Source organism: Oncorhynchus gorbuscha, linkage group LG07 (genome assembly GCF_021184085.1).
Source record: "Oncorhynchus gorbuscha isolate QuinsamMale2020 ecotype Even-year linkage group LG07, OgorEven_v1.0, whole genome shotgun sequence".
In the NCBI taxonomy this organism is placed as follows: domain Eukaryota; kingdom Metazoa; phylum Chordata; class Actinopteri; order Salmoniformes; family Salmonidae; genus Oncorhynchus; species Oncorhynchus gorbuscha.
The window spans coordinates 49883338-49901504 of record NC_060179.1 but is presented as its reverse complement, the minus strand read 5'-3'; the positions used below and the strand labels follow the sequence as shown (position 1 = coordinate 49901504).

The 18167-nt window shown below is 42.2% G+C and overlaps 1 protein-coding gene across 4 annotated transcripts in view; it reads left to right on the top strand.

Annotated features, from left to right (window-relative positions):
- The window catches only part of LOC124039970 (progranulin-like), a 31040-nt gene extending 17051 nt beyond the window's left edge, over positions 1–13989 (top strand). For 2 of the 4 annotated variants that reach the window (XM_046356572.1, XM_046356573.1), the window contains exons 9-17: positions 2515–2606; positions 2720–2897; positions 3026–3123; positions 3364–3615; positions 3993–4229; positions 7125–7400; positions 7544–7777; positions 8811–9068; positions 12597–13989. In XM_046356572.1, coding sequence (XP_046212528.1) covers positions 2515–2606; positions 2720–2897; positions 3026–3123; positions 3364–3615; positions 3993–4229; positions 7125–7400; positions 7544–7777; positions 8811–9068; positions 12597–12740 — 1769 coding nt within the window. In that variant the 3' untranslated portion in view covers positions 12741–13989. The remainder of the gene's footprint in view (positions 1–2514; positions 2607–2719; positions 2898–3025; positions 3124–3363; positions 3616–3992; positions 4230–7124; positions 7401–7543; positions 7778–8810; positions 9069–12596) is intronic. The other 2 variants (XM_046356574.1, XM_046356575.1) reach the window with 1 other exon arrangement.
- The last annotated feature ends 4178 nt before the right edge of the window (positions 13990–18167 follow it).

Genomic DNA, 18167 nt, shown 5'->3' with positions numbered 1-18167 from the left:
TCTGTGGTGGTAAATAGACGGCTATGAATAGTACAGATGAGCACTCTCTTGGTAGATAGTGTGGTCTACAGCTTATCATTAGATACTCTACCTCAGTCGAGCAATACCTCAAGACTTCTTTAATATTAGACATCGGGCACCAGCTATTATTGACAGAAAGACACACACCCCCACCCCTCGTCTTACCAGACGTAGCTTCTCTGTAGCATCACTGTTCTGCCAGTGCATTGAAACTCCCTCCAGATTCAGAGTACTACAGGTTGTACCAGTTCTGGTGTTTTCCTTTGGCTTTTCCTGCTTGTCCAATGACGGTTGCTGTGTGTGGAATACCACTTTCTCTGTCCATTTCAGATTGGAACAACCATGTTGCCTTAACACGTGTGGCTGTTGAACATTTTCCTAATTCTGAACCCTCAACACTATTACCTTTGTCATAGTTGAAGGTCTGTGCTCCATTTCCTGTGTCAGTTTGTGTCCATATCATTAGATGCGACATCAGGTAGGTTTGTGTCTTTTTTTAATGTGTCCTCATTTTCAGTAGGAGGCTGATTCTCAGCAACAGCCCCTCCATCTTGCTGACCATTTTTACTTTCTGCAGTTTTGAGTGATGCACCCGGACAATGGTAGAAACATTGTTTCAGAGAGCAACAGTTAAAACAACAACTGATATTAAAACCCAGAAACCAAAATGCTTTTGTCTCACAAATATCACCACACCATCTTGGCCAATGACTACTCCCGGTCCTTTCCACTCATGACAGTCAACTCGTTTGTAGTACACTTTGTTTCCAGAGTCGTACTTCTCATCAGTTGGTCGAAGTTGTTTACGCAGAGCTTCGCGAATTCTCTCTGAACACTCTGCTTCAGTGAAAGCGTTTCTCGTTGCATGTGGTACTGAAAGGTGCTGTCCCACCCATGCACTTTCAACATGATATCTGTGAGTGTTTTGATTCTTTCCAGAAGTCCATTGCTCCATAGACTGTATGCAGCAGTTGTCTTTACTTCCATGTTGAATTTCTCAGCCATTTCTCTTAGTTCCTTATTATTGAATTCTCCTCCATTGTCACTGTACAATTTATGGGAAGGGCCAGGCACACTTATCCAGGAATGAATGAAATTCTGGATGATTTCACTGGGTTTCTTTGTATTCACAATGCTTCCAACGCTGAAGCGTGTGAAGTGGTCGACAATGTGAAGGTGCCACACATGTGGTCCAAGCTCATATAGATCTACAGCCACCATTTCATTGTATTTGGAAGCCAGTGGCAAACTAACAGCTTAGGTTTGCTGTATATTTCTGACATGTCTCACAACTTAACTATCTGCCGTAGAATGTAAATACACTCATTATTCCCAGAACTGCTGAGTCATTTCTGAAGTCTCAACTGTAGCATGTCAAAACTGTTTTGAAGTTTTAATACTTTGTTTTTCCAGTGTGTTCATGTTCTCTGAGACTGTCAATCTCCATGTGCTCTGTGTCTGTCAGAATCTCATTTTTACATGGACTCTGTGTGATGTCTTTGTCTAAAATGTTTACACAATAGTAGCCTGAGGTAGTAAGTTCAAGGGTCACTGGTTGTTTAAACATCACTTCCTTGTCTTTTTTTGTCTAGTGCAGCCCCTGCCTTGAGGGAAGCTTTGCTGAATAAATCTAATCAATTCAAAGTTTGTCACGTGCACTGAATGCAACCGGTGTAGACCTTACAGTGAAATGATTACTTACAGGCTCTAACCAACAGTGCAAAAAAAGGTATTTGAACAATAGGTAAGTAAAAAAATAAAAACAAGGGTAATAAAGAGCCTTGTTACTGTTATTTTTCACTATGTACAGGCACTGTAAGAAACACAGGCCCAGTGCTCTGATCAAAGTTCACACACCGTCATCCTTGTTCAAATCCTCCAGGGATATTTCCAGTTCTGTGTCTCTCGCTCTTCCCTCGAGCGATAATACCACTGCAAGTGCTCGCTTTTTGTCGTCCAGGTTAGTTACTCGTGTCCAGATTCCAATTACATTGTTCATACACTTTCATACGACCTCTTGTCGAAGCGAGGTGCCACATTGTAGCACCGGGATAACATAAATACATGGATAATTAAAAAAATATATTTCACCTTTTATTTAACCAGGTAGGCCAGTTGAGAACAAGTTCTCATTTACAACTTTGACCTGGCCAAGATAACGCAAAGCAGTGTGACAAAAACAACAGTTACACATTAACAAATGTATAGTCAATAACACAATAGAAATATCTATGTACAGTGTGTGCAAATGTAGGGAGGTAAGGCAATAAATAGGCCATAGAGGTGAAATAATTACAATTTATAATTTTAAAACGTGAATTTAACAACTGCTTCTTCCCCTATTCCCTGGCTACTGAATGTTACTAATGGATTTTGTAGTGTAAACCCATAATTTTCCAGCTGAATCAGTGGTTATGCAGTCTTGTAGTCCTCTAAGAAAAGAATAAGAATTCTGTTGATATTTATTTATTTTTAATGTGCATCTCTTTTTAGTGGATTGCCCAGACAAGGTGTCATCGTGTCCTGAAGAGACCACTTGCTGCCTGTTGGGGGATAGGAGCTATGGCTGCTGCCCTATGCCAAGTGTGAGTCATCTTGCTCTCAAGCCAATAACTCACCACACATTGATATTCAGCTGCCAGGAAATATCAGCTCCTGCAGGATTCAGCTGTATCAAGACCCTTCTTGCTCTCCTCAGGCTGTGTGTTGTCCGGACCACCTCCACTGCTGTCCTGGGGGAACCACCTGTGACCTGGAACAGAGCACCTGTGTGTCTAAACACGGCCAAACTTCCATGGCTGTCAAATTCCCCGCCACATTGACCACGACATCCCTACAGAGCACCGGTCAGAGACAAAGCTACACATCAAACATTGGCGCGTGACGTTAACATCGATTTGCAACAAACTCAGTGGGGATATATTCAAGATGAAAAGTTGCATAGCGACAGAAGTGTAATGTCCATACATTTAACATGTGAATGTGTGCGCTCTATGCCCTTCAGTCAATGCTGTGCCCTGCAACGACTCTGTGGCCTGCGCTGATGGAACCACGTGCTGTAAATTACTAAATGGAGAATGGGCCTGCTGCCCCTTACCCAAGGTACTGTAAACAATTTGTGAATGTGTGTGTGTGTCAGCCATAATTCCTGCCACACTTGACAGTAGTGCTCAGCCCTTGAGACCCTGTCCTGATTTATTAGGTTCATTTATCAATGTTGAAAGTGCCGCTCTTTTTTTCACGGTCAGTGGCGTTAAATCTCTTGTAGCATTACAGATATGAGAACAGAAACACTGTAGACTCCTCCTGAGCACCCTCACTAATTCCTTGACTTCCCTCTAGGCTGTGTGTTGTGATGACCACCTCCACTGCTGCCCCCACGGGACCATCTGTAACCTGGCAGAGAGTACGTGTGATGACCCCACTTCGGGCTCTGCCCATGTAACCATGCTGGACAAGGTGCCCGCCTTTAGCTATGTGTCGCAGGAGGAGCCGCTGCCCAACAGCATATGTGACAAATCCACGTCGTGCCCGGGCAAATCCACGTGCTGCAAGACCACCACAGGAAACTGGGCATGCTGCCCCCTGCCCAATGTATGAACATTTCCACATTTACCCCCCTCTCCCCCACTGACTTATTTGCCAAGTCCAGTCCTTGTTAAGAGTCTAACCTTTTAGTTCACTTTAGGTAGCTTTACCTCCGGTTGTATTTGATTAAATGACGTCCATGTTAAATTATATTCCTAAAGTGACTGGATTTGAATTGACTAATTGGGAAACCGCTACTGTCCCTGGTACAGTCACTCCAAGTGGTGCTAATTTGATACACTTATGAATAGTCCTTGTTTTCAATCATCTCGGCGAGTCATTTTAATTAAATCCGAGGCAAATAAGCATCACGTTTATAGCCTAAAGGTAGCCTAGCTGTTGTATCAGTAATAACAACTCCATGCATTCTCTGTGGCCCTCAGGCTGTGTGTTGCGATGACCACCTTCACTGCTGCCCCCACGGCACTGTGTGTAACCTGGAGGCCAGTACCTGCGATGACCCCTCAGGCTTCAACATGCCGTGGGTCACGAAGGTGGCAGCACTCACCACGCAGGCACAACTGGCCACTGAGAAGTGTGACGAAAAGACCATGTGCCCCGGGGGCACCACCTGCTGCAGACAGAACTCAGGACAGTGGGCATGCTGTCCTCTACCTCATGTGAGTTAATTTTTTCCCCCATCTGGTGGTTTAAATAACGATCTTACCATTCAATTGGCGACAGATTTTCATGTGAATATTCTCAAATTAGAATAAAAACAAAGAGCATTTTTCCACCAGAGATGTTTCCATTAAATTAACTTGTTGCAGATAAAAGGCTGAGTGTGGTGCGTAGTACTCATAAAATACACTTTGGGGTGTACCCCCCCCCCAAAAAAAGTATGTATGTACAGTTGAAGTCAGAACTTTACATACACCTTAGCCACCTTACACCTCAGTTTTTCACAATTCCTGACATTTAATCCTAGTAAAGATTCCCTGTCTTAGGTCAGTTAGGATCACCACTATTTTTAGAATGTGAAATGTCAGAATAATAGTAGAGATTTATTTCAGCTTTTTCTTTCATCACATTCCCAGTGGGACAGAAGTTTACATACACTCAATTTGTATTTGGTAGCATTGCCTTTAAATTGTTTAACTTGGGTCAAATGTTTTGAGTGACCTTCCACCAGCTTCCCACAATAAGTTGGGTGAATTTTGGCCCATTTCTCCTGACAGAGCTGGTATAACTGAGTCAGGTTTGTAGGCCTCCTTGCTCGCACAAGCTTTTTCAGTTCTGCCCACAAATGTTCTATAGGTTGAGGTCAGGGCTTTGTGATGGCCACTCTAATACCTTGACCTTGTTGTCCTTAAGCCATTTTGCCACAACTTTGGAAGTATGCTTGGGGTCATTGTCCATTTGGAAGACCCATTTGCGACCAAGCTTTAATCTTCCTGACTGATGTCTTGAGATGTTGCTTCAATATATCCACATATTTTTCCTACCTCATGATGCCATCTCTTTTGTGAAGTTCACCAGTCCCTCTTGCATCCAAAGCACCCCCACAACATGATGCTGCCACCCCCGTGCTTCACAGTTGGGAGGGTGTTCTTTGGCTTGCAAGCCTCCCTATTTTTCCTCCAAACATAACAATGGTCATTATGGCCAAACGGTTCTGTTTTTGTTTCATCAGACCAGAGGATATTTCTCCAAAAAGTACGATCTTTGTCCCCATGTGCAGTTGCAAACCGTAGTCTGGCTTTTTATGTTGGTTTTGGAGCAGTGGCTTCTTCCTTGCTAAGCGGCCTTTCAGGTTATGTCAATATAGGACTCGTTTTACTCTGGATATAGATACTTTTGCACCTGTTTTCTCCAGCATCTTCACAAGGTCTTTTGCTGTTCTGGGATTGATCTGCACTTTTCGCACCTGAGTACGTTCATCTCTAGGAGACGGGTTCTGTCTCCTTTCTGAGCGGTATGACGGCTGCGTGGTCCCATGGTGTTTATACTTGCGTACTATTGTTTGTACAGATGAACGTGGTACCTTCAGGCATTTGGAAATTGCTGCCAAGGATGAACCAGACTTGTGGAGGTCTCCAATTTGTTTCTGAGGTCTTGGCTGATTTCTTTTGATTTTCCCATGATGTCAAGCAAAGAGTCCCTGAGTTTGAAGGTATGCCTTGAAATACATCCACAGGTACACCTCCAATTGACTCAAATTATGTCAATTAGCCCATCAAGCTTCTAAAGCCATGACATCATTTTCTGGAATTTTCTGGGTGTTTAAAGGCACAGTCAACTTAGTGCATGTAAACTTCTGACCCACTGGAATTGTGATACAGTGAAATAATCTGTCTGTAAACAATTGTTGCAAAAATGACTTGTCATGCACAAAGTAGATGTCCTAACCGACTTGCCAAAACTATAGTTTGTCAACAAGACATTTGTGGAGTGGTTGGAAAATGAGTTTTAATGACTCCAACCTAAGTTAGTGTAAACTTCAGACTTCACCTGTTGTATGCATGTATGTATGTGTGCATGTGTTTCCATTGCATTTAACTATTTTGGTTCTCTCACAAAAAGTGTTTTATATAGCGAGTGTGCCCACTCTGGTAATGGCACGTCCGTTCCAGTCAACAGCGCACAGATACACGTATAGCCCACATAAGATTTATTATGGACGAAAGAGCGCAATAATTTTTGTTTGCCAAACGGCAGCCAAGCATCGATGATCATGTTACCAGAATAACACCCTCAATATTTATTGGAAAGGAACATCAAGCTCATCACCTTGCACTTTTGCCACCCTGTGAAGTTCACTGTAACTTAATCTGTAGCCTAATAAACTGCATGCTTTCCCGACGAGTCGTAGTAGGAGGACCACAAATGTCATCTCCTGACTCCAAGTTTACTCTGATATGATGGTTATTATAGCAATATTTGCACAAAAGCCTTTCCACTGATTTTTTTATTTCTCGCATAATTCATTTTACAGACACAAAAAGATCCCACCTTGTCTAGCGTATTTTGTTACGTCGACATTTGTGAAGTTTATTGAAAAATTCATTATCCACCAAGCCTGTCATGACATTTATGTGCTTTACTCTCAAAAAGGTTGGATGGAAACCTGGTTAATGACTCCATTCGTAGACTGAGATTAATTGAAGAGTTATGTATAATTCTGAAGGAACATTTGTTTTACGACTTGGCTCTGGGTGTGTATTACAGAAACATAACTTGTGTTTTTGCAACTTAGGACACCATGTACTGTAGATAAGGGACCATATTCATAAACCGTCTCAGGAGGCTGCTGATTGGAGGACGGCTCCTAATAATGGCCGGAGTGAATGGAATGCCATCAAAAGCATGGTTTCGATGTGTTTGCTGTATTTGATACCATTCTATTCCGCTCCAGCCATTACCACGAGCCCGTCCTCCCCAATTAAGGTGCCACAAACCTCCTGTGTGCTCAGCACGCCTCTTTGTGAATACCAGCCTCGATTTTTGGTGACCGCAAAACAAGGGCTCTTAACTCTTAAGTTAGGATTTGAAATAATGTTATTGTTGCCCCCTAGGCGGTCTGCTGCGACGACCATGAGCACTGCTGCCCTAAAGGCTACACGTGTAACGTGGCCGAGCAGACCTGTGACAAAGCAGGGACCCTCAGTTTGCCCTGGATCCCCAGAGTGCCAGCCCTGCTCCTGCACAGAGTGCTTCCGGCAATTCAGGCAATTGCCCCCTCCTTCCCCCTAGCCAAGAACATGTGTGACCCCCACACCAGCTGTCCCAAATATACCACCTGCTGCTTCATGAACAAAGCTGGCAAGTGGGGATGCTGCCCCCTGCCAAAGGTAAGTAGGCTACTCTGGGGACTTTGGCCGTGGCAACTTTTCAAGATGTTGTTATTATTATTATTATTATGATGATGAACAAAGCAGTGGCAATGTAACAGAATTTGCAGCTGAAATTATAGTGATGGTCTGCTCCTCCCCAGGCGGTGTGCTGTGCCAACGGAGACCACTGCTGCCCCAGCGGCTACAGCTGTGATGGCCACAAGACCTCCTGCACTAAGGGCCCCCTGACCATTCCCTGGTACCGCAAAGTGAAAGCCCTGACTGAGGGAGCCATGTTGAAAGACGTAAAGTGTGACGACAAGAGCAGCTGTGCCTCGGGGGCCACCTGCTGCAAGCTGCCCACAGGTGAATGGGGCTGCTGTCCCCTGGTCAAGGTGTGTCTCCATTGAGAATGGATTGGATTTATATACAGTGCATTCGTACAGTATTCGGACCCCTTGAGTTTCCACATTGTTACGTTACAGCCTTATTCTAAAATGGATTCAATTGTTTTTCCCCCTCTCAATCTACAGACAATATTATTATTGTCTAGTGACAAAGCAAAAAGGTTGGGTAAAAAAAAAAACTTTTAGCAAAAAAATGTTTATCACATTTACATAAGTATTCAGACCCTTTACTCAGTACTTTGTTGAAGCAGCGATTAAATCCTTGAGTCTTTTTGGTTGTGATGCTACAAGCTTGGCACACCTGTATTTGGGGAGTTTCTCCCATTCTTCCCTGCAGATCCTTTCAAGCCCCGTCAGGTTGGATGGGGAGCGTCGCTGCACAGCTATTTTCAGGTCTCTCCAGAGCTGTTAGATCCGGTTCAAATCCAGGCTCTGGCTGGGCCACTCAAGGACATTCATAGACTTGTCCCGAAGCCACTCCTGCGTTGTCTAGGCTGTGTGCCTAGGGTCATTGTCATGTTGGAAGGTGAACCTTCGCCCCAGTCTGAGGTCCTGAGCGCTCTGAACCAGATTTTAATCAAGGATCTCTCTGTACTTTGCTCCCTGTTCATCTTTGCCTCGATCATGACTAGTCTTGCAGTCCCTGCCGCTGAAAAACATACCCAACAACAGTCCAATCAATTGAATTTACCACATATGGACTCCAATGAAGTTGTAAAAACATCTTAAGAATGGCTCATGGAAACCGGATGCACCTGAGATCAATTTCGAGTCTCATAGCAAAGGCAATACTTACCGTAAATAAGTTATCAGTTTTAAAAAATATATATTTTTGCCAAAAAATCTAAACCTGTCATCATTATGTGGTATTATGTGTAGATTGATGAAGAAAAAATGAAATCCATTTTGGAGTAAGGCTGTAATGTAACACAATGTGGAAAAAGGGAAGGGGTCTGACTACTTCCCCGTTTCGCCTCACAGATACATCTTGTTGACTCTCCTTACCGTCCCCAATCTGCAGGCTGTTTGCTGTACAGACCATGAGCACTGCTGCCCCCAAGGCTACAGCTGCAACATGCAGACTGGGACCTGTGAGAAACTGTTAGAGTCTATACTCCTCCATACGGTGTCCCTGACAAAGGCAGCAGAGTCCCAGCAGAGGGCAGCAGAGATGAGTATAGATGTGACTTGTGACAGCACTGGAGAGTACAGCTGTCCCAAACTGGAAACCTGCTGCAAGACTTCACCCACGGAATGGTCCTGCTGCCCTGCACCAAAGGTAGTGAAACGGCTACTTGGAATGAAAATCCTAACTTGAAATAATGAACTTTGACCTTTGATGTAGATGGGAAATGTGTGTACATTTGACAAGTTGAGATGTTCTTTAACCTCTAGCGACGAGCAATCCCGTATCCGGGAGCGTAATCATAGCCTCAAGCGCATTACCATAACGCAACGTTTCCTATTCATGAAAATCGCAAATGAAATAAATAAATTCAAACACAAGCTTAGACTTTTGTTAACAACACATCTCAGATTTTCAAAATATGCATTACAGCCAACGCTAGACAAGCATTTGTGTAAGTTTAGCATGGCATAATGCTATGCTAGGCTGTGCTGGCAGCAGGCAACATTTTCACAAAAATAAGAAAAGCAACCAAATTAAATCATTTACCTTTGAAGAACTTCAGATGCTTTCACTCAGGAGACTCCCAGTTAGATGGCAAATGTTCCTTTTTTCCAAAAATAATATTTTTGTAGGCGAAAAACGTCACGTTTGTTCATCCTGCTTGGCTGAGAAATCGACAGAAAAATACTTCAACTATAATGCATTAGCACAACGCAACTTTTTCTATTCATGAAAATCGCAAATGAAATGAAATAAATATATTGAAACACAAGCTTAGCTTTTAACAACACTCATCTCAGATTTTCAAAATATGCTTTTCAACCAAAGCTACACAAGCATTTGTGTAAGAGTATTGATAGCCTAGCATAGCATTAAGCCTAGCATTCAGCAGGCAACATTTTCACAAAAACAAGAAAAGCATTTACCTTTGAAGAACTTCGGATGATTTCAAAGACGAGACTCTGTTAGATAGCAAATGTTCATTTTTTCCAAAAATATTATTTGTGTTGGCGAAATAGCTCCGTTTTGTTCACGTTTGTCTAAGAAAAAGACCGAAAAATGCAGTCACAACTTTTTTTCCAAATTAGCTCCATAATATTGACAGAAACATGGCAAACGTTGTTTAGAGTCAATCCTGAAGGTGTTTTCACATATCTATTCGATAATATCAGTCGTGACAGTTGGTTTCTCATCAGAAGCGAACGGAAAAATACTGCAGCTGGAGATTACGCAATAATTGCAACGGAGGACACCAAGCGACCACCTGGTAGATGTAGTCTCTTATTTTCAATCTTCCAATGATATGCCTACAAATACGTCACAATGCTGTCGACACCTTGGGGAAGCGACAGAAAGCCTACGCTCATTCGTGGCCCATTCACAGCCATATAAGGAGTCATTGGCATGAGGCGGTTTTAAAAAATGCGGCACTTCCTGATTGAATTTTTATCTGGGTTTCGCCTGTAACATCAGTTCTGTGGCACTCACAGACAATATCTTTGCAGTTTTGGAAACGCCAGAGTGTTTTCTTTCCAACGCTGTTAATTATATGCATAGTCGAGCATCTTTTCGTGACAAAATATCTTGTTTAAAACGGGAACGTTTTTCATCTAAAAATGAATATAGCGCCCCCTATATCCAAGAAGTTAATCAACTCCATATTTGGTACATAAAGGAAATGTAGCCTTTTATTTTTTTGTAAGGATGCGCGACCAGATCAAACTGCCCTGTCCCCCAGGACACCTCTTCCCCATATATAAACAACCTTAAAACGTTCTGTACATTTGTTACTTTACCTACTTTTTATTATTTTTTTAACATAGCAGCTGCTCCCCCCCTTCATGATGTAGAAGTACTATTTCGTGAGTGACTTAGAGCCAATGGTGTGAATAAGCTAGCAAATCTGTATTTTTGTTTCAATCAAACCACATAGTGGTGTGCACTGAGTTTTGGCTGCATGAAAGAGAAATCGGCACATGAGCACAGTCCTCCTAAAATCGCATAAGGAATTGCCTGATGTCTGTCTAACATAAGTGTTATGCTATGCTGTTATATTGGTATTTGATATTAATTAGTCATCAAGTGATCTCGTGAGACATTGATTCAACTTTGCTCCCAATTTATTGAAACTTTGCTCCGACTTATTGAAACCAGTAACATTCGGAGAAGTGTCATGGCGTCGTTCCGTTCCGTACACTCCAGCTGCACTACACTCCTGCCTATATGTCAACATAGTGTAGGCTACACGTTACATGTAGACTACGTGTCTACATGTTGCATTGAGTCAAAGCTATCGGCATTTCAACCGTAACTAACATTCAACTTACTGCGCTTCTCATTGACCATGCAACACTGCACGATTTGATGGTCAGCACATCATTTGAAATTCACCAGATTAGCCTTTGGGTGAACCTTTCCGCGCAAGTAGGCGGAGTTTGACAACATGCCCGTCAATTTAAGTGATCAGCCTGCCGCACAGTGTACAGAGTGTACAGAGTGTACAGAGTGTACAGAGTGTACAGAGTGTACAGAGTGTACAGAGTGTACAGAGTGTACGGTTTATAGTTGCAACAGACAAAGTTTTTACAACATGGTTTCAATGAGAGGGGCAGTCACTCCCCCGCCCGCCACAAGTTCAAGGCCAACTGCGGTACTGCAGACATTTTTAGCAGAAAAAAGGATCCCCGTTATAGTAAATGGAAAAACGTCAATCTTCGTGGTCAATTGTATGAATATAAAATATCCACCAGATGCATGAACGGATTATTTTAAAATCGCACACAGAAAAGGTTATACCATTTGGTATTCAAACTTTTTCAGCAGGGATACTTTCTTTCCTGTCAGAATTGCTCGGAACCCAATTTGTTTTTCATCACCCCACACCAAATATGACAATCATAAAATCATTACATTTCTATTGTTACGTCAACAAATACTTCAATTCATTACATCTCTTATCCAAATGAAAAGAAACTAATAAATACATTTACTCTAACAACATTTTTACCATACAATCTGTACTAAATTTTTGGCTTAAAAAACATTTGTATTTTTTGGGTGATCCCACTGCAGTTCCCCCGACTTTAATTGAGTTGCTCATGGCATCCTGCAGTACTCTAGTCTGCCTTCAACTTGAGTTACTCAATGAGGGGGCAGGACTGAGCTAGCCTGCAACTTCTCTTCCTGGAGTCGCTCAAACTGCGCATGTTAGGTTTCCATGAGACATCATCTTAACCAACTTTATTTGGCTTTAATGCGCTATTGAATCTTCACATAGGAATGGCTGATGTCACTTGATCGATGGCTTTATCCATTCATGTCATTGCTTAGACAAGACAAAGACGTCCAATCATCACGCGGGGTTAGTGAGAACAGGAAGGGAGGGGGAAGCGGCAGCAGAGGGAGCAGCAGCTATGTAAAATAATTGTGCATAAAGTAGCAAATGCACAGAAGGTTGTTTAGCCATCAGGAAGAGACGTCAGTCTGGTGATGCTGTATTTTTTTCATATATTAATTCAAATGACCCCATCACTTCCATTGATTGTTAGGTTGGGGTGGCTAAAGTTAGTTGAAGTTTGTGGTGGCTGTTTTAAAGAACATAACCATGGATTATTTTCTACTGATCCATCAATTTGTAAAATCCTGAACTAATCCTTTAAACTCGCTTTCTCTTCACAGGCCATATGCTGTGCGGACACCAGGCACTGCTGCCCCATGGGATACACATGTGACCTGGAGCGGAGAGGCTGCTCCCAGCAGGCTGAGTTGACCTGGGACATGTTCTACAGCCACGACAAAAAGAGGGACTTTGTTCCGTTTTGACTTTGAGCTAAAATCGGGAAGCACTGATTTGGACTCTGAGCCAATCAGGATGCAGCACTGATCTGATGTTCCTCACTCCAGCACACAACCTAACCTGCAGCACATTCCATAAGAGGAACAAACAACCTAATGGAAACTGGACAAGGGACAGGAGATTTATTGTGTTTTTTGTTGTTGTAAGTGATTTAATTTGGTTCAATGGCCATCCCAAAGTTTAATTTTTTTAATTTTTGTATTTTTATTTTTTTAAGCAGCTAGCTTGTAGGTTTGACTCTGTCTTTACGCTTAGTTACTACTGCCCCATATGCCATTTTCTCTATGCAAATGAGAAACATGAATGTATCATAGTCTCTTGGAACAAGAATTATCATTCTCCAGAATAAACCTGCTTTAAGATGTATCAAAAATGTGGTATATTACAAACTCTCAAAAACACAGCTACATAGTATAAGAAAGCTTATTATCATGTTTCATTGCTGCAGGCACAACCTAGCATTAGTATATCGTTCTTTCTCGAAGCACTACAGAGCCATTGATCAGCCGACTGAGTGTTACTTTGATTGACATTTTTGCTTGATTTTTTTTATTTTAATTATTATTATTTTTTTTAATGTATGTTTTGCCCTCTGGCCTGGGTTCATCACTTTCTGTGAACATCAAAATGGTCCAACCTCTGACAGTTTTCTGTCATTAAAATAAAAAAAACTGTCACTCAGACCCCTTAAGTCAAAGCCATTTTTTTTCTTGATGTCATAATACCCATTGTTGATAATCTTGATGTTCAGTATAGGAATTGTGGTGCTTGAACAGGTGATGGGGAAGTGAATCCAGTACATAGGAATTGTAAGATTGGTTAGTACAATGTTAGTTGATATCAAAATTTATACTAAGCACTCTGTTCTACCAGCCGTAGTAATGGTAACCAGTAGTAATACTTTGAAAGTCAATGCAAACACTACCAGTTGGCACATAACTCTCATCCCATTCCTGACTAACGTCCCAAATTTGTATCTGTACTCTATAGTTTGGGATTTTTTTTTTTTTTTACATGAATAGCAATGTTAAATGAAGGACATGTTTCTTGGTTAATTATAGTTTCCTTATCAAATATTTTATCTTATGAAGGAGAGTTGTGTGTCACTGAGGTGAAATAAAATTGTTTCAAATATTTCAGTTTTCGTTCTTCGGTAGGGGAATGCATTTTGTGTTGAGCTGCACTATAGTACAATAATAAACAATGGATGAGTCATGTTTTTGTCTGACTCTGGGCGGCTATGGTTTCTGGATATACCCTAGGGGATGATGCTGAACTTTCTATGCACTTCTGCCCCCCCCCCCCCCCTCGATTCCAGGCTGATTGGGAGTCCCATAGGGCGGCTCACAATTGGCCCAGCATAGTTAGGGTTTGGCTGGGGTAGGCCGGCATTGTAAATAAGAATTTGTTCTTAACTGACTTGCCTAGTTAAAATATTAGTGTGTATCCCAAACTGTTTGGACGCTACAGACATAAGTTGGCAGATCGGTGGTACCGAGAGTTGTAGAGCAAAACATATTTTTTTGGTCTGCCAAACACCACTTTTAGCTCTGCTATCCTTCACCGCAAATGATGGCCGAAATCGGCGGGTGCGCTGGATTGAGACGTAGCCCATGTAACAACAAAAAAACATCTAGCTTATTAAAGAGCCACTGAACCTGCCGATTGGCATGCGTTTATTTTGCTAATAGCATCTTTAAATCTCAGGTTTGGTGCTTTATTTCGCAAGTGAAAAATGTGACAAGTTTTGTCTTATGTAAACAGGCTGCTGGTCAGGTCTATCAGTCTATGCTATTGGATAGAGCAATCACTGCAGCTGTTCACCCCATGTTAGTGGGGATATGTACAGTGCCCTCAAAGTATTCAGACCCATTGACTTTTTCCACATTGTTAGGTTACAGCCTTGTTCTAAAATGGAGTACATTTTTTTTCCCTCAATATACAGATAATACCCCGTAATGACAAAGCAAAAACAGTTTATTTTTGCTAATTTATCAAAATAAATACATTTACATAAGTATTCACACCCTTTACTCAGTACTTTGTTGTGGTACCTTTGGCAGCAATTACAGCCTTGAGTCTTCTTGGGTATGACGTTACAAGCTTGGCACACCTGTATTTGGAGAGTTTCTCCCATTCTCTGCAGATCCTCTCGAGCTCTGTCAGGTTGGATGGGAAGCGTCGCTGAACCGCTATTTTCAGGTCTCTCCAGAGATGTTCAATCAGGTTCAAGTCTGGGTTCTGGCTGGGCCACTCAAGGATATTTAGACTTGTCCCGAAGCTACTCCTGCATTGTCTTGGCTGTGTGCTTAGGGTCATTGTCCTGTTGGAAGGTGAAGCTTCGCCCCAGTCTGAGATCCTGAGCGCTCTGGAGCAGGTTTTCATCTTTGCCTCAATGCTGACGAGTCTCCCAGTCCCTGCCACTGAAAAACATCCCCACAGCATGATGCTGCCACCACCATAGGGATGGTGAAAAGTTTCCTCCAGACATGACACTTAGCATTTAGGCCCAAAAAAGTTTAATCTTGGTTTCATCAGACCAGAGAATCTTGTTTCTCATGATCTGAGAGTCTTTAGGTGCCTTTTGGCAAACTCCAAAATGGGCTTTCATGTCCATTTTACTGAGCAGTAGCTTCCGTCTGGCCACTCTACCACAAAGGCCTGATTGGTGGAGTGCTGCAGAGATGGTTGTCTTTCTGGAAGGTTCTCCCATCTCCACAGAGGAACTCTAGAGCTCTGTCAGAGTGACCATTGGGTTCTTGGTCACCTCCCCGACCAAGGCCCTTCTCCCCCGATTGCTCAGTTTGGCTGGGCAGCCAGCTCTAGGAAGAGTCTTGGTGGTTCCAAACTTCTTCCATTTAAGAGTGATGGAGGGTACTATGTTCTTGGGGAACTTCAATACTGCAGACATTTGTTGGTACCCTTCCCCAGATCTGGGCCTCAACACAATCCTGTCTCTGAGCTCTATGGACAATTCCTTCGACCTCATGGCTTTGTTTTGCTCTGACATGCACTGTCAACTGTGGGACCTTATATAGACAGGTGTGTGCCTTTCCAAATCATGTCCAATCAATTGACTTTACCACAGGTGGACTCAATTGAAGTTGTAGAAACATCGCAAGGATGATCAATGGAAACAGGATGCACCTGAGCTCAATTTAGAGTCTCATAGCAAAGGGTCTGAATGCTTAAGGTATTTTTCTATTTTTAAACATTTGCAAAAATATCTAAACCTGTTTTCATTTTGTGATTATGGGGTATTGTGTGTAGATTGCTAAGGATTTTTGTATTTAATCAATTTAAAATAAAGCTGTAATGTAACAATGTGGGTAAAGTAAAGGGGTCTGAATACTTTCTGAAGGCACAGGGAGCGGACATCGACTCTAGGGGTTTTACAATGAGGCACGTCAGCACTGTAATTCTCTGGCCCATGGGCCCTTTGGCTTTTACAACCCTCTGTTGTATTCTGCCACATGGCACCATTGTAAAGAGCCACGGTCTAAGGTTTCCAGCCATTTCAATTCATGATTTTTAAAGTGAAAAATATGATCGATACATTTTGTACCTTAATGAGAGAAGTACAACTCTACAACCTTATCCTGAATGGCTAGAAACAATTAAATTTCACTTCCACGGAGATGGACTTCGCATAACAGACATTTTCCAAGTGTAAACAAAGCCTTTTGCAAGTACATAGACAGATCCCAGGGCACTCGAACAGAACGCGGATGAAACTCGTTGACCTGTTTATGTGTGCTCCTCCTGAGCGCCTCTTCATTGGTTTGTTTCAGTTCAGATGTTGCCAGAGAAAATGTCTCATGGGTGGTCTGTGCTTTCTCATGACACCCCCTCTGGCATGTTGCTAACCCCCGTGGGAATTCTGAGGATCAGAATGTGTTGGATGGGATGGGAAGCTTTAATGAACCAGTGCCAACTCCCCGATTTGTATGAAAAGCTTATCTTCACTCTACCATAGCTTTTACCAGCTTCACTTACTCCGCTTAAACGTTTTAGTGGACTAAATTGCACTTTTTGATCAATCAGTCTCAATACTGCTATTCTACCTTCATTGAGTTACGCTACATTGTGATTCTTTGTTGTTTATTTATTGATGTTATATCCATGTTATACCTACGTATTTCATTTCATAGGTGTCAATACAACATCTCTTTGAAGGTGATTGTACAACAGAATGAAATGAGGACCGAGATTGGGAGGCCAGTTTGATATAGGGAGGTGCATGTTTGCGTTTATGTATTTAACCCCAAATTAAAAACAGTAAACAGTATTATAACAGTAAAACTGCTAGACTCAAGACAGTACTGAGCCTAGAGTAGTACAGTAACAGTAGTGTGTTTCTGGGGTTCGGGGCCGGAAGTTCTCATAACTCTCACATATGGCCTGTCAGCAGAATGCTGGTTGGTTACACTTGGAACACAGCACACACACAAACATTCACAGAACTTACACAAGTTGCTAAGTCCAACTGGACAAAGTACTCTGTCTCTACTAATACAAAGAAAACTTCTCATAGAATTTTACCCAAAGAAATATGGGGGATTGGAAATGATGCAGTCAACTACATTAATGGAAGCTATAATAATTACATTAATGGAACTGCAATATTACCCACAAAAAAAAGAGAACTTCTCACAGAAAAGCAGCGGCTGTTTTGTCTTTCCAGTAGGTTGGATTACTACCTATTTTTTTATTGTCATTAAAACCTATAACGACACAAGACGAGACCCAAATGCAGACACGGGAGGCAGATGGTTCGAGTCTCTGATATTTATTAATAGACAAGGGGCAGGCAGAAATTTGTAAACCAGGTCAGAGTCAAATGGCTACAGGACGGCAGGCAGGCTCGAGGTCAGGGAAGGCAGAAAAGGTTGGAACCGGGAGGACTAGAAAACAGGGACTAGAAAAATAAGAGTACGGAAAAACACGTTGGTAGGCTTGACGAGACAAGACGAACTGGCAACAGACAAACAGGCATCTCCAAACTCTGCTGCTGCTGATGGTTATTAGCAGGGCCGCAACTTTCACTGGGGACAGGGGGGGACATGTCCCCCCCAGTTTTATCATTGGAATGTGATACAAAACAAGGCAATGGTGTGCTTTAGGACCAGACTTTTTTTAAATGTAGATGTTCCAAAGGTCTGCATCAGTTACTTGACTGGCTGTGCGTGGAAGCCAGGAGATGATAAATGTGTTTGTTAATTAAATGGTCAATTACCGTGAGACCGGCAGTTACTTGCTTGAGAATCACTGGCCGACAAAATGTAATGACAGTTAAAGGTTTCATTTCTATTAGGGCTAGGGAGGGTGTGTTGGTCAACAATGAAGATAACAGGAAGTGGACATTGTAGATGGGCCATTATTTTACCTTAGGT